The sequence below is a fragment of the Varanus komodoensis genome, unplaced genomic scaffold, assembly GCF_004798865.1.
Source record: "Varanus komodoensis strain SLA01 unplaced genomic scaffold, ASM479886v1 scaffold3, whole genome shotgun sequence".
Lineage (NCBI taxonomy): Eukaryota > Metazoa > Chordata > Lepidosauria > Squamata > Varanidae > Varanus > Varanus komodoensis.
This window is the reverse complement of record NW_025335761.1, coordinates 35,746,233-35,761,871: the sequence shown is the minus strand read 5'-3', so window position 1 is coordinate 35,761,871 and position 15,639 is coordinate 35,746,233. Positions and strand designations below refer to the sequence as shown.

The 15,639-nt window shown below is 43.0% G+C and overlaps 1 protein-coding gene across 6 annotated transcripts in view; it reads right to left on the bottom strand.

Annotated features, from left to right (window-relative positions):
* FLVCR2 (FLVCR heme transporter 2) overlaps positions 1 to 15,639 on the bottom strand; it is a 52,564-nt gene that overhangs the window by 4,707 nt on the left and 32,218 nt on the right. Inside the window, exons 6-10 of one of the 6 annotated variants that reach the window (XM_044436885.1) lie at positions 14,420 to 14,530; positions 13,996 to 14,101; positions 9,854 to 9,965; positions 8,231 to 8,286; positions 3,439 to 3,532 (exon numbers count right to left, since the gene is read on the bottom strand). In XM_044436885.1, coding sequence (XP_044292820.1) covers positions 3,452 to 3,532; positions 8,231 to 8,286; positions 9,854 to 9,965; positions 13,996 to 14,101; positions 14,420 to 14,530 — 466 coding nt within the window. In that variant the 3' untranslated portion in view covers positions 3,439 to 3,451. Of the gene's footprint in view, positions 1 to 3,438; positions 3,533 to 8,230; positions 8,287 to 9,853; positions 9,966 to 11,142; positions 11,307 to 12,420; positions 12,549 to 13,995; positions 14,102 to 14,419; positions 14,531 to 15,639 lie in introns of those variants that run through there. The other 5 variants (XR_006415394.1, XM_044436886.1, XR_006415395.1 and 2 more) reach the window with 5 other exon arrangements.

Sequence of the window (15,639 nt, the reverse complement as noted above, 5' to 3'; positions counted from 1 at the left end):
CAATTCTAGAATTGCCTGGGAAGAGGGAAAGCCTAGTAAACCAGTTTGGGCCTCTAGGGGAAAAACAGCTCAAGTTAAGGGTGGGAAACTTGCGGTCCTCCAGATGTTCTGGCCTACCACTCCTAGGATCCCACATTATTGACTATGGGTCATGAGAGCTGTCAGCTAACTATGGAGGATCATAAATAGATTACTCTTGACCTCAGTCCACTGAAGGCAGCATTTGTCAGGCAAAGTGCAAAGCCAAAGCAGTATTGCTATGATAATCTATCCATCCTTCCAGTGCTGATCTTCAGGAAACAGATAACACATGCGTTTGTCCCACACAGAGACACTTCTATATCCTACTGACATCATGTCTTTTGAAACACAACAAGCCTGTACATCCCTCCATGACAGCTGAATTTTCACAGTTGTTTAGAGAAGCAGAGGATAATAAAGGAAGACTGACCTACCATGTGTGGTAGGTTGCTGCTGACTGTTTTTTTAAATGTTCCTAGAGCCAAGGCTGCTTTTCTCCTCTTGCCCAACAAGCCTTAGGGTTTGGCCATGCATCACAAAACAAGCTAACAAAATTATGCATGCTTACTCAGAAGTAAAGCTACTCTGCTCAGTAAATCTACTCACCAGTAAAGGTGCACAGGAGTGCAGTATTTAGCTATTAAGCTTTCTTCATGCTGCTCTCTCTGGCCTCCAAAAATAAAAGATACAAAATGATGTGTGAAGTCTACTATTACAGAGCTTAGCACACACCATGCTTAACTGAGCAAAAGTAAAACAAAAATCTCTTCTTGTCTAACATTCCTTCATCACATGTTGATGGAATTTGGCAGCTGTACTTATGGAACTTTTAAAAAAAGTTAGCAAATAGAAGGCCATCGGCAGATAAAAGGAACCACAATTATTAGGTATTCAGCCTCAACAGTTTAACATGGTTTTTCAATATTTTCTACCCTAATTTAATATTTTCTATCATATTCCCTAAGGCTTGCACACATCATGATTTCCTAAGATTTACATGGCAGGAACTTAAAAAACAGTTTGGTGCTTTTTCATAGTACTATGAAACATAATTTTTTTAAGTGTCTATATCTTTTGTGACAAAGAAGATGGTGTTCATTCACTGAACAAAACAGAAGGAAAAGCATGAGTTTGCTAAAATCTGTGGAGTCCAATTGCAAACAGATTAACCCAAAGAAGTGTACGTTCAATGAAGCTCACTTGAGAGAGAATGTATAACAGTTTTCCTCAACCTGGTGTCCTCCAGATGTTTTGGACGACTCCCATTATCCTCAACCAGCATGATCAATTGCCAGGGATGCTGGGGCTTTCACCTGTAGGGACTGGGTCCCTTCTATTAAAATGCAGCATTCAAAGGTGTTTACCTCAGATTCTCAATCTGAACTGGAAGAAAAGGCAGGGTTTGAATTTTTAGCTGAAATGACAAGGCTAGCAGGCCCTGAGATAAGCCAAGTGGTTGGTGAGAACCAGACCATCTCTGATTCAAGGGGAGACACTGTTGAACAGGCAGGGCCAGAAGGGGAAGGAGCTAACTTAGTGAGTCTTCAGAAGAGCCAGACAACTGAGTTGTGTCCAGCCCACAAACAGTGAGAATATCCTGGAGTGTGGCGCTAACTCCATTTCGTTGAGAAGGGAAGGGATTCAGTCTGAAATCTCTTAGCATGAGAGCTATTTCCCTAATCAGCTGGCTCTCTAACAATGGGTGTCTCTGCTAATAACCTCTGCAATACTCCTTTTGCATCCCAGAAACTTTCTGTCTTGATCTGCTTGGAAGGAGAAAAGGGAGAAGCCAGCTCATGAAGGCATCCAAAGCATCTGGACAGCTCCAGGTTCATGTGCAGAATGAAAACCTTAATGGTTAGTGGCACATGACTTATGACCCGGGCAGTAATCATGACTTTAAAAACACTTCAATGTTCCTAGAAACAAGTGAACATAACTATCCCATTCAACACTCCAACCAGCTTGTTCAAGTCTCAGGAAGGTAGGTGATAGATGCTTTTTTATTCTCTCCCTCCCTTTAAACTTTCCCCCACTGTACTACGAAGTAAGTACAATGGTTTCTGCATGGGATCCCCCATGTTTGCAGAAAAATATTTATCTTGTACATTAAAGAAAAACAAAAACAAAAAGATCCAGCAAAACCCTGTGTATGTGGAGTGGGGTCCTGAAAGGCTTTTACACAAATAACAATTCCCTCTTGAAAGCAAAAACTATTTAGCCAGTGTTCACGTCCTATAATTTGCAGGTAGCAGTGCTAAAAGAAGTGGACATACAGCATATGATCAGGACTTTTGCTGCTCGTTCTTGCAACAAAAGAAAATTGACCATGCAAGATGCACTGTGTTCACTTATTGACTGCTCACCAACCGAAAGAGAAGTTACAAACTATAAATAATAATACTAGCTCTAGCATGACTTTCCTACAACTAGCTCCCAGGTTTTGTGCTCATTCTTATTTAACTACTTCAAGATTTAGCTCAACATTAGAAAGTTATTTCTATGTTTGAGTCATTGCCTTTGCCCAATAAGATTGTTCATTTGAAAACAGTGAGCACAGACAATAATGTATGAACAGGCATGTTGAACAAGGGTAAAATAAAGGTGAATGATAAGGAAAGATAATCAGATGAACCATGTGATGAAAATGTGAATACTGCAAAGTATTATGCAGGAAAGGAAGGGTGAATTACCGTTGCAAAGCAAAGTGCTTTGTGAGTTGCACTAGTCAGTCAAATGCCAAAAGGCTCCAATTTGATGGCTGATTTAGCTGAAGTGAACATAGACTTTAGGGAGGTAGGAAACAAAACTCTACACTGGAAGGCACACCCCGCAGTTGCCCCATTCTCTACAAATTTGAGAATATACTAAATACTGAATGGGTGGAGGCAGCATTTTCTCCTAGGCAAATTAGGACAAAAAGGCAACTGTGAATTAAGTGGCTAAGGGCCACATGACGTGTTTCAATCCCATTCCCACTACCTGTTCCCAGTCATATTATACTAAGGCAGAAATGCTATCTTCTCCAGGAAAGATTTCTAAGACTAAAAAACACCTATTGTGCTCAAGTCTGTACCTGTTAAGGTTGCATTTATGCTGCCAAAAGATTCAATAACTACATTTTCTCTGCAGTCTTCTACAAATATTTCCCTAAGCTAATGCTGAAAATAAATTTTTGGAGCACAAATATGCTAGGGAGGAAGATGTAGTGGCTAAGTACCTTCAGCATAAAGTGGTAATAAATACAAATGTATTTTAAAGGTAAATGTAAATTAATAAATATGGTTTTTAAAAATACACAATGCTTTTTAGCAGCTCCATACACAGTACTTCACTCCATCTTAATGTGGCATTGGTTCAGTGCTAGTGCAGCCTCACTCAAACACTTGGTTTAGCAGCCTAAAGTGATTCTCCTACCTTTGTTTGTGAGTTATTGAGCAGGAGTGGGAAATGATGGGGTTAAGGTACAAATTCCATAATTCATTATCTGATTGTTACTGCAGTAGAGTTTCTGAAATGACAGCCACATATCACTATTCCAGAAAAGGCTTAAACAAAAAAAGGTGGATTAGAAAACATTAATGCCTGGAGGAAAGTTACCCATTCCAACATGAAGGGTTCACTGAAATCTCAAAGCAATCTCAGATTTTCAGCTTTGTGAGTTTCACTATTCTTCAATTCTTATTAAATGCACATTATAAAAGAGGGCTATTTCATTATTAAGAGAACTAAAGAAAGGGGCAAGACAGAGGTAAGAGTACAATTACATTTTTTAACTGAAATCTCAAAACTGAAATTTTCAAAATTCAGATTTTATTTTTTTGTTAGCAATACAATTATTAGTGAAACACTGTTCACAAATCACTTAGTAAATTCACCAGCATGTCAGCACTTATCAATATCAAACACTGTCAGAACAAAGGCAACAACATTAGCAAGAGTTTTGGAGGACATTAAGTTTCATCTGTGGCTAAAGAAGAACCACCTGTTTAGATTCTACATCTGATATTCAGTGGACATGCACTGGAAAAGGATCAATCCCACTTGCCCAAAGACGGGCCATCCCAGCACAAGTCACCCTATGCAATCCACTGCACAGTCTGCACCAAGGTGGGGGAGAGGTATTCTGGTGCCCAGAGTCTAAATAATCCTTCCCAGTTCAGATGAAACAGGCTGCTAAGTTCCAGACGCTGCTCCTCCAAGAAGGTTCGTGACAGTCTGTCTAAAACAAGGCCAGGGACAGATCTCCTTGTGTGCCTGCTCCAAGGCCTGGCTGTAGATTGGCAATTACATACGTGCCAAAGAGGCCCCTTCTTGAAAGAGAGATAGGAACACAGCTGATCTCTGGTAGCCACCGCTCTTTGCAGTGTGGAGCAGAGAGAGATTAGCTGGGAGAGAATAATCCGCTTAAGTTGAGCCAGAAACAGCTTTAGCCCAGTCACTCCAACAACTCCCTCTGTGTCTGACAGCTTTTGATATACTGAGCTGCACCCAGAGTACATGCCAACACCCTGAAAGACCCCAGAACCAGTGAAGGAAAACAACTGCAAACATAGCTAGCATTTTCTCCTTTTCCCATTAGGAGTTTTCTTGTCATAAGGAGGACAAAACTGACACTTGAGGAGCTAGAGCACACCAAAATGGCTACCTCCATTCCATTTTGAGCATCACAGGCTCCCCTGGTAAGGGACCATATAGAAAAAAAACCCTACTTTACATCACCCATCCAAGCAGCAGATCTTGACAAATACCTTCAGAAGGAAAGTTTTTATTAGCTCCTTTAGTTACATTACTGGGTGGCTTCAGGATGCCTCTGATGGACCACATCCATTCAAAACAAAGCCTCAGTTTCTTCTCAGTTGATTCCTCTTTGTGCTTTTCCTGGGAAATCACACGACTGTCATTGCCCAGGGCCTAACTCACCCAGGGTGCCACCTCTGCCAATGGGGTAGCATAGCATCCTGATGAGGTCAGCCCTGATTCCCTAGAGTTAGTAGGTCATAGGACTGTATGGTCTGAGCCAGAAACAGGGATATTGTAGCTAGGAGAAATCTGAGCTGGTCATAAATTCCTCCCTCCTGGTTAGAGTACTTGCAGGGATCAACCAGCTACCCTCTTCTGTTCCTGGGGGTGGAGAGTTTTTCCCTGCAAACTTCATTGCCCAAGTTCAAAGCCTATCTCCCATTCCTGCTCTCTGCTTCAAATCTGGTAATGACTCATCTGAACTGTATCCGTCCCTCTTCTCTTTGCCTCCAGACCTCTAGAACCTGCCTCTCCAGTTTCTCCCTATCTCTCCCAAGACCATTTAAATCCCACACTTCATGTCTTCTTCTTCCCAGCCAAATGGTTCATCATATCGTGCTGTGAAGTCAGTATCGTCATTGCAGACTTCTAGCAACCACATATGTCATCACAGGCAGGTGCATGCCAAAGCCAGGAGGGAGGGAAGGAGGAAGAGAAGGAAAGGGAAGGATAATCACAGGGCTTGCGACAATAAGTTACCTTTATTCCAGTCTGTATTGGTTTCTACCATTGTTAACAGGAGCTTGGTGTCCATTTTTGATAAAGTGAGTGAACATTCAGGAGGGAAGCCAGAATCTATGCTTTGCCTAAACTAAAACCTCTTAGGCTGCAATCCTATGCATCTTTGCAACCCTATAGCTCTGAGCATCCTTCAGTCAGAAAAAAGTCTTACTGGCTGAGGGATGCTCAGAGCTATAGGGGTTTTTTTCCAAGCCGAATATATATAGAATTCTGCTTTTGGTTGCCTTATTTATTATTTAGTGTCCCACATTTCTAACAAAAAGTGGCACTCAAGGTAGCTTACAAAAACAATTAGAATTGGTTAGAACTATAAAAAGACAGCCCCACATAAAGCACATTACAGTGTCCAACTAAGGCATTTCTGACTCTGGTCGGATGAGACACCTCTAGAAATGGTGCAGCATGTGCTGTACAAACATTCTCCTGGCCACTGCCAAAATCCAGGCATCAGGGCTGAGGGCCAAATCCAAGAGCATGCCCAGACTGTTAGCCGGAGTCCTCAGGGAATGTTTAACCCCATCCAGCACCGGTGCAGCCCTTTTCCCTGATCTGCCTTTCAACTGAGCAAAAGCACTAGATTGAGTTACTTTGTGTTTGCCCTCACCCATTCCACTACCAATATCAGGTGCCAATTTAGAAGCAGAACAACTTCCTTGGATTTAGAGATGAAATGGAGAGACAGAGTTGGTGTCGTCTGTATACTAGTGGCCCTGAACCTCAAAAGTCCTGACAATCTCTCCCAGTGGTTTCATGTATCTGTTAAATATCTGTTAATCATGGGGGGAGATATAGTACCCTGTGGGACAGCAGAGACCCATGGCCACAGCATCAAACAACACCCCTCCCCCACGCGACCTTTTGTGATTGCCCCTCTGAGAATGCCTGGAGCTACTATATGACATTGCCTCTCAATCCTATCTCATATGGAAGGATATGATGGGTGATGGCATAGAAAGCCACTAAATGGTCCTGCAGAACTAACAGGAACACATTCCCTCTGCCTGGTTCCCAGCATAGATCATCCACCAAGAAGACCAAAGCAGTCTCTGTCCCATAACCAGCCCTGAAACAAGATTGAAATGGATCTGGATAATCTGTCTCATCCAGAAATCCCTGTAGCTGAGATGCCACCACACACTCCAGCATCTTGGCCAAGAATGGGATAATGGAGGTTGGCCAGAAATAATCCATTACAGTTGGGTTCAGGGAAAGGTTCTGGTTTGTTGGTTTGTTTTTTAAATAATTGTCTTGCCATCTCCTCCTTTAGGAGAGATGGAATCATACTTTGCTGCAAGAAGGTATTCACTGACATCCTGACTCACTCAGCAGATCCTCCCTGGATGCTGTTATAACACAGGAAGTGATAGGTCTACCACTTCCGCATAGCAGTGGTAGGTCTCACCTCTCTAAGAATCCTTTCAATTTCAACTGTAGAAATGGAAAAGTATCCATTATAAATGGACAAACAGGAGCCAAAGTTACAGCCACTGGACCTGTATTCAGGATGACATCCAAGTCAGAATGGATATGATTGATTTTACCTGGAAAGTGTCACACAAATTGGTCACAGCAGGCTATCAAGTGATCTACTTCTCCTTATTTGAGGGCTAGAGTGTAACAGCCTCTGAGCACCCCAAAAAGTTCCTCTGAGTGACTCTGAGCAGATGCAATGGTGGTGAGTACACTTTTTCCATCACGCTCATTGCCATGGATTTGTCCATTCTGAGTTTTCTGCCAATATCACTCTAGTTAATAACCCCTTTGTTTCATCTCTTGGGAACCCTGAAAAACAAGGAGGCTTGAATGGCTCCATTCCATAGGAGAGGATTCACAGAAATAGGGATGCGATGAACCCTTTCAGAATCCATACCTCCAGAATCTGTGTACTTGCACGTAACCCAAGACCAGCTTTGCTAGCTCAGCAGGGGAAACAGAATCCTTAGTGTCCCAACCACCCTCCTTGAGATACACACATCTGAAGCTAGAAGAGTGTGAGAGGGGGCATGTAACCAGGAGGATAGAACCCCAACATGAGCAAAGGAATCCCAACACACCACTGAAGCTATGCTTCTGTGTCCCCCAGGCCTTACTTGCGGCCATGTGAAGAACCTAGGTGGACAAAGCTGGGAGAAGTTAACTTCTCCACTCGCATTCAACCAGGTCTCTCTGATACAGGCTAGGTCAGCACCTCATCCAGAACCAAGACCTGGATAACTTTTGCTTTGCCATTCACCAACATGGCATTCAGCAGTGATCACTGGTCTGGCATTCATCCTTGCCATGGAAAGCAGCTCATGATCTTACTTCCCTTCTCTTAATTGTCATTTCCTAATCTTCGCAAAGCTAAGGAGATATGCAAATGAGGGGATAGGCAACATCCCATATTGTGCATACATGCATGCTATCACATTGAGATTCTCTTTATGTCTCTCAGTTCTCGTAGATGCTCTTGAGCACAAGGGAAACAAGCCACTAGTTATGCTCTGTTGATTCCTAGAGAAGAATCTAGCAGCACTTGACTGTTAATAAACCATACCTGGCACAGCTGAGATAACAGCAACACTTCCTTGGGCTGGCACAATTATTCATCAAGACAAACCATGTCATGGCTCACAGGTGAGGACAGTGGCCATAAGCTACCAACAGAAGCATATGGTTTACTCACACTCTGTTCATTTTCCAAATTGGCCTGTTGTCTCCGGAGATCAGGTTTGATGAAAGCTGAGGCACAAAGCAAAGAGAAATTGAGGTAAGAAAGCTGAAATGCCACACACCAGGGTCAAAGAACAACACAGAACTCAGGCAATGTATGGAATAATGCTGAAGGTTCAGGAAGGCCAACCAAAGTAGGGAATAGGACCTCATCTTCATCATAACAAAAATAAATAACATGTTATGTGGAATATCTCTACTCCACCTTTTGGCCTCCAAAGAAGCCCCCCCCCCCCACACACACACCCAGGAGGCTTCCAGATTAAAAACACATTACAACTACAGCATGAGGTATAAAACTGGGCTAATCTACAAATACATTGCCAGTGCGGAAGGTTAACACTAATTAAAAGCAGTTTAATACAAGTGCCTTTATATCAAACTGAGGGGAATAGCCAAATCTCTTTCAGGAGATGGTCTGCAACCTGGGTACCACCACTAAAAAGGCCACTCTTTATGTCCTCAACAAGCACCCCTCTGAAAGAGGCAGAACCCAAAGCACAGCTTCATATGCTGAATGCAGCATACAAGAAGGTTCGTGCAGAAGGAGGCAGCCCTTCAAACAGTCTACTTCCAAGCCATGCAGAGCCTTATACATAACAACACACACTTGAAATTGTACCCAGACATGTGTTGGAAGCCCATGCAAATGAAACAGTACTGGTAAATGTATTCCAAACCTCAGACACCAGAATCCGCTCTGGCCACTACATTATGGACCAGCTACAACAGCCTTTCCTAATCTGGTGCCCTCCAGATGTTTAGGACTACAAGCACAGCCAGCAGTCAATTGACAGTGCTGAAAGTTGTAGTCCAAAACATCCGGAAGCCTGGAAAAGACTGGGAAAGGCTGCATTAGGGGTAATGACAAAGACCAGATGGTATGCCTTTGGGAACCATATTTGACCCCCAATGGCTTGTCCCTAAATTAGAGCTGACATCCAATTAAAGACATCTTTAACTTAAAAATTCTGAAACCAAATCCAGTGAAGGGCACAATCTAAATTATTTAATTCTTGGTTGATTAATCATGTTATTTTAGTTGATTTAATTTGAATAAGTTCACATATGTATAAAAAATAAACCATATACTTTTTATTTCAAATTTGGGTAGGGAACCTACAGCCCTCCAGATGTTTCCTTGTTCACTGACCAAGCTGGATGGGAATTGAAATCTAACAGTGAGCACAACTTATCCCTGCATTTTAGATGATGCCATTCACATTACAGCAAACATCCTTTTAAAAGAGGTATTCCTTAGAAGAAACATTCTTAAGAGGCAGTCCTTCTTCCTACATGAGAGAGAAAGAGGAATGCCTCTTTGAACATTCCCATTGGCAATTTTTGTAAGAATTTGCATTAAAAAGTATATATTTCTTTTTAAAAATTTACTGCTTGATCAATCATGGGCATCTCTGTAGCAATTAACAGTTTTCTTAAATCAGTTAATCTAACCAGTCAAGCAATTATACACTGCAGCCCTACCCCCAAATAGAGTACCGAAGCAGAAACAATAGATAAGCATTGTACAAAAGCAGACCAGGGTAGGTTTGAGAACTTTGGGGGATGGAGTTACCAGTCATAATAGTGCCGATGAAAAGAAACGCGCAGAGGAAGAGGTTTCCTGGTCGAGTCCCAAAGTTATCAATTATCTGTCCTTGGGTAATGGTGAAAATGATTCCAAAAACCTAGCACAAAAGCAAAACGGTAATATAAAAGTGAACAAAGGTAACACTGCTCCTAACCACACATCCAAACTCCCTTCTTACCCATCCGTTATGTCCCTTTATCTCCTGTACCAGCCTTACCCAACCCGAAGCCCTCCAGATCCATTGGACTACACCTCCAATCATTCCCGTCCATCGTGGCCATTAGCTATGTTGGCTGGGAATGATGGAAGTTGCAGTACAACACATTTGGAGAACATCAGGGACATGCATCCCATACTGTGTTCCCACTTCTTGAGCAGCTCTGCACTGATAAATAGAACGCCATTCCAGCGAATGGGCCAGAAATTAGAAATTAAATTTCTACTTTAATTAGTCACATCATCTAAAATGAACAATTTAATAGGAATGGCTATGCCTAGGATAGTCAAGGTAAACATTTGGTAGTCAACAGTAGTCTAAGGTCCAGAGTTACAATCTTCTCCCAGCCACCAGACCTGACTAAAAAAAAAAAATGAGGGCTGCATCATTTGTTCTAACACACAAAATCTATTCTTGCATGCAGAGCGGGGCATTCAAGCTGCTATACATTGACACCTGAATGACCACAACCACTACTTTTACTTATCCTCAAATGAGGCCAGAATTTTAAAACACTTTGTACACTGAAAAGTGCTGCACAATAGATACTTGGTAATAGATACATTAGCATTGATTTTATAATAAACTTTATTGTTTTTATTATTGAGGAGATAGAGGACAAGGATGAAGGTGTTTTGTCATGGCTAGAAAGAAAAAGATTGGCTGCATTTGTTGATGTTCTTTCATACCCAGAGGGCAGTTTCACATGCCATGATAAACCAGGCTAAGAATAAGGGGTTGGTTATTTGCCAGCCCACTCACATGATTCTCCAAGAGATGATTGTACATGCCACGGTTTGTCTCCCTCTCCCAGCCACTCACTCCCAGCACATATCCCGTGAACCACTGTGGCACAACCCCTCTTGTATCTTCATCCGAAATATGCTAAGCTTTTCCGAGTTCCTGCCCCACGCTGATCACTGCACCTTTCAAAACAATTTCTTTCTATTCATATCCTTCATTCTTCTATGCTATTTTTGCAGCTTCAGAAATATGCAAATAGTTCTTGGTGTTTGCTTTTTCTCTTGTTTACAATTGCACAACTGGGTGAATTTACCTGCCTGTGATTTACTTTCTTCAGCAGTATAGATCAATATCCTCTCTGTATACATTAATTTCAACTGACTAATGGAATTTCATTTCAGCCTCACAATGTATTAAGTCTTATAATGCCACATTTCTTTGCCAGTTTCCTGCTCCAGTTCTAGGCCTCCTTTGACCCTGTGATTTAAAGGGGCAAAATAGAATGGTATTACAGTGGGGGACAGATACAATCACTGTGAGAGTTTGAGAGTACTTAGAGTAAAAATAAACTGTGTTGTCGATGTGTTATTCTTGCAAAGTATAGAAAACTAAATTAAACAGAGCCAAATTTTTGCAGTAAGAACAACACCCCTGTTGAAAGTACACCCACCCATCCTGCCCCCTCCCTAATCACTCCGTCCTGTTCAGCCTACGCTCTTGGCATTCAGTGTCAGGAAAAAGTGCCTCTGGGAGATGGTGGGCAGATTGGCAAGTGCCAGTTCAGGACATAATATGAGTGGATACAGCTGACAAGTGGAAGTTTATTGGCTCCTCCCTGCAAAAAGCAACCACTTTTCAAAGGAGTTAGTGAATTTGCCACCATTTTTTCAGTGTTTCAAACATATGGAAATGTGTTCTCTGTCTGTCTGTCTGTCTGTCTGTCTTTCTGTCTGTCTGTCTTCATTCTGGGTCCTTCTTAAGGAAGCAGATCTGCCTGTCCACTATGCACTGTCTTCAGATGCCTTGCAAATTCCCTATTCCATTTCAGCAGTTCCATGGACCATGAACTCTGAGAGCTGCCAATGGAAGCAAAGGGGTCCAGGAATTTGCAAGGCGACTGGCAAGGCAATGCAGAGTACTGGAGAAAGCCCCTGGCCTGCCGACTCTGCACTCCCGAAGCTTGGAAAGCTTACGGGAAGAGGACAGCTCTGCCACTTCAATGACTGGCTGCCCAGCCACCTTCTGGTTATCTTCTCCAGCCTCGGTCTGGGCACCAACAACACAGACTGGACTCACCAGGCTCTTGGCAAACCAGCAGCCTCCTGAGGCTTACAGGCAGGTCCACTGCCACCACTGGCAGGGTTCTCCAGCAGGTATGTCCCCTTGGACTGTCCCGTTAGGTTGCCACAAAGCTGAGGGTAGCCCCCATTTCCCCTCACTTGCTCCTGCCTATATGCCTGTTTACCATACATGCCTGTGTATGCCTGTGTGCATGTCTGAAAAGGATATGGAGCCAAATTGGGAGGCAGAGGTGAGGGTGTCAGTCAGTGTATTAATGGCCAGAGGGAGATACAGCACTGAGAGAACTAACCAGGTAACAGGACACAACCCAGAGAGCTAATGGCCGTGCTGTGTTCTGGTCTTCTCACTCCCAGGCCCTGTAAGCCTGCCTTGAGTCTCCAGACGCCGCTATAAAAGGCCAGATGAGATAGTCAGTCCCTGTGCATTAACCAGACCAGGGTGAGAGAAGAGCAAGGAGTTAGTCTTTAAAGCAATTCACTTTAAAGCAATTCTGCCCTGCTTTCATTGGCTACCTATATGCTGCTAAGGCTGATTCAAGGTCCTGGCTTCAACCTATAAAGTCTTACATTGCTTGGGACCACAATATTTGAAGAAATGCCTCTCCCAGCTGGAAACTATCTGTGCACTATGATCAACATCTGAGGCCTTCCTCTAAGTTAGGCTTGGAGGGTGGCAACAAAAGAGAGCACCTTCTCAGTGCTGTTCCCTTACTGTGCAGTGAGGCCTGCCTGGTGCCTACCCTTTCACACTTCCAGTACCAGGTTATGACAGCCCTTTGTGCTGAGGCGTTTCAAGGTTTCTAGGTTACTTAATGACTGATGGGGTTACCTATGTCTGGTGTTTTTCATGAGTCTAGTTTGCATTAAATACTATTCCAGTTGTTAAATTGTTTTAAATCTTTAAACTATTTTTAAAATTCTACATTATTGAATTTTAATAGTTTTTATTGTATCATAGTCCTGCTTAAGAACCATTGTAAGCCTCTCAGAAAACTCTGGCTATTGGGCAGTATAGAGGTTACAAAAACAGTAATAATAATACAGGCAAATCTGCTCACTGGTGTAGATTTGAAAGATAATAGTGGAGAGAGATTTTTTAAAAAAACCAATTGAACACATTTGTATACTTTTGAAACAACATTTTTTTAATGTGGTGAGTGCTTTCCAGACATACCCATTTTTGTATCAAGAGAGGGACAAAGAGAGAGGCTGGAGGTGGCACTAGGAAGATCATAAAGAGTATGATCTCTTTCCACAAGAGGTCGTTGAGGCCCCATCAGTGAGGGTGTTCAAAGATAGGCTGGACATGCACATGGTGGGCACGTTGTGATTGGAGCCGGCTGGAGCTGGGGGTCAGACTAGATGGCCCGGGAGGTCCCTTCTGACTTGCTCTGTTTCTATGTTTCTATGATCCCTTGCCAAATGATTCTGTAGCCATTTGAAACCAGTCATCAAGCCAGGTTCTGACATTGCTGCAAGCCACCCTGAAAGCAAGCTACCTCAGTAACCCAGCAGTAAATCAAGGGTTCTCAGGACAGCTTTTGCATGATTAATAATTAACACTGAGTCATTTGTACTCGATTCAAGTGTCATGATAAGCCACACTGGAACAAACAAGGCTCACAACCCACCATGGCTTATCATGTTGTGTGACCCCAGTCAGAGATCAGGATGCTATCACAATGATCACTGATACCAAAAACATCTGAAACACTTACTTGGAGGGCAATGGCAGTCATGTTTAGGACGGATACGTTTGATGACAGCATGTTATGGGAAAGTTAGATTTAACAATAGATGGATAAGGTCAGGCCTAGAGCTTCCTATGCCTCCCTGTTGTATTCACTGAAGACACACACACTCACCTGAGCAGATACATTAAGAAGGCCCGATGATGTCCCTTCTGATTCTGGATATGTTAATTCAGCTGCAAATTCAAACCCCAGTGGAAGGTACCCTGTCATGAAAAAACTGCCAGGAAAGATGGGAAGATCATCAGAAACAGTGCTACTCCCAGCCATACTTCTCCTGGGTCCCATCTGTCCTCATCATTTCACTCTTCCCCCTCCCCAGTGAACAGTGCTCCCAGTCAGCAGGGTGAATGGCCACAAGACAGAGCTGAGGATCCTCGTTGTGCCCATGGATCCGTTGCTCATAATGGCTTATTCCCTTCCTCTCCCCTGGAGAAAGGGGACGGATCCTCAGGTCAGTGTCAGAGTCAGCAGCAAAATGCCTTCAAGGGCAATTTGCTAAACTAATGCTAGGCGGTTGGGAGAGAAGTGAACTTACCCCAGAAAACCTGCAGTCACAAAGACCACCCAGATGTGGCCTAAGTCCAAAGTAAAAGTGTAAGCAAGCATGCCCCCAAGTGCCATGATATAAACCAAAATTGTTGTCTGCCTGAAAGAAAGAAAGAAAGAAAGAAAGAAAGAAAGAAAGAAAGAAAGAAAGAACTCTCAGAATGATGCCACTGCTCCATCTATATCTAACATTTTAATTAAGGATCCATCATGGAAAAAATAAATACATTACATTAATATGCTAATCTATTCATTTTGTTATAATAGCCATCATCTGACTGTTGCGTTCAGGAATCAACAAAGTGCAGAGCAGGAAAATCCATAATCAAAGTCTATGGCTAAGTGTGTGTTGGGATTTGAAACTTCAGTGACTACTCAACCCAGGGCCACATCAGCAAAGCATGTAGTAATATCCAGCCTCCATAAAAATTTTTGGTCAGGCATGGTTCACCTTGCTTGCAAGGCATGACAACCCACAGTGGTTTGTCACCCTTGTTTGTTTCAGTCTGGCTTACTGTGATGTTCCAACCCAACACAGTTTCCTTAAGCATGTGCAAGCCACCATAAGAACCCATGGCTCACCCTCAGGTTGCTCAGGGGGGTTGTTTTCAGGTTGAGGTCCAAACCCAGCGGAGTAACATGAGCATGTTTTGTTGGAACAGCTACAAAGCTGCCTGGCAAGAGTGGCAAAAAGCCAGCCACTCCTCATCGCGCCCTCTGCCCCTTCTCCTCCAGCTCAGCACTTTATTCAGGGTCAACTGGCTTGATCCCGTTGTGAGCAGAGGCAGCGTAATTATGCATGTATACATTAACTTCCCTCTGGGAAAGTGTCCACCCCTATTCACACCATGGCAATTCAGAGGGGGGATTTAAACTTCCCCCCTCCCATTTTCGTAGTGAACCACCCCCCCGCGGGGGGGGGGGGTAAAAAAAGAACATATCATTTTGTTTTGTTTAACCATACCATTAACCCAAATGAGGGCCACAATTAGCCAAAAGTAAGTTAATAACACACATAGGAATAGCTGCACTTAGGAAGAGGGACAGATTGTGAGGCTTAGCCAAGGAGATTTATTTTCTTAAGTCTTAAAGAAAGGAAATAAATCCCTCGGCCATCTTATCCTAACAATTACATGTCTCCTCTCAATGTGAAGATACAGCACAGACATAACAACACAGATCTCTTGCAAGGCAAGAAAGTTGTGGTTC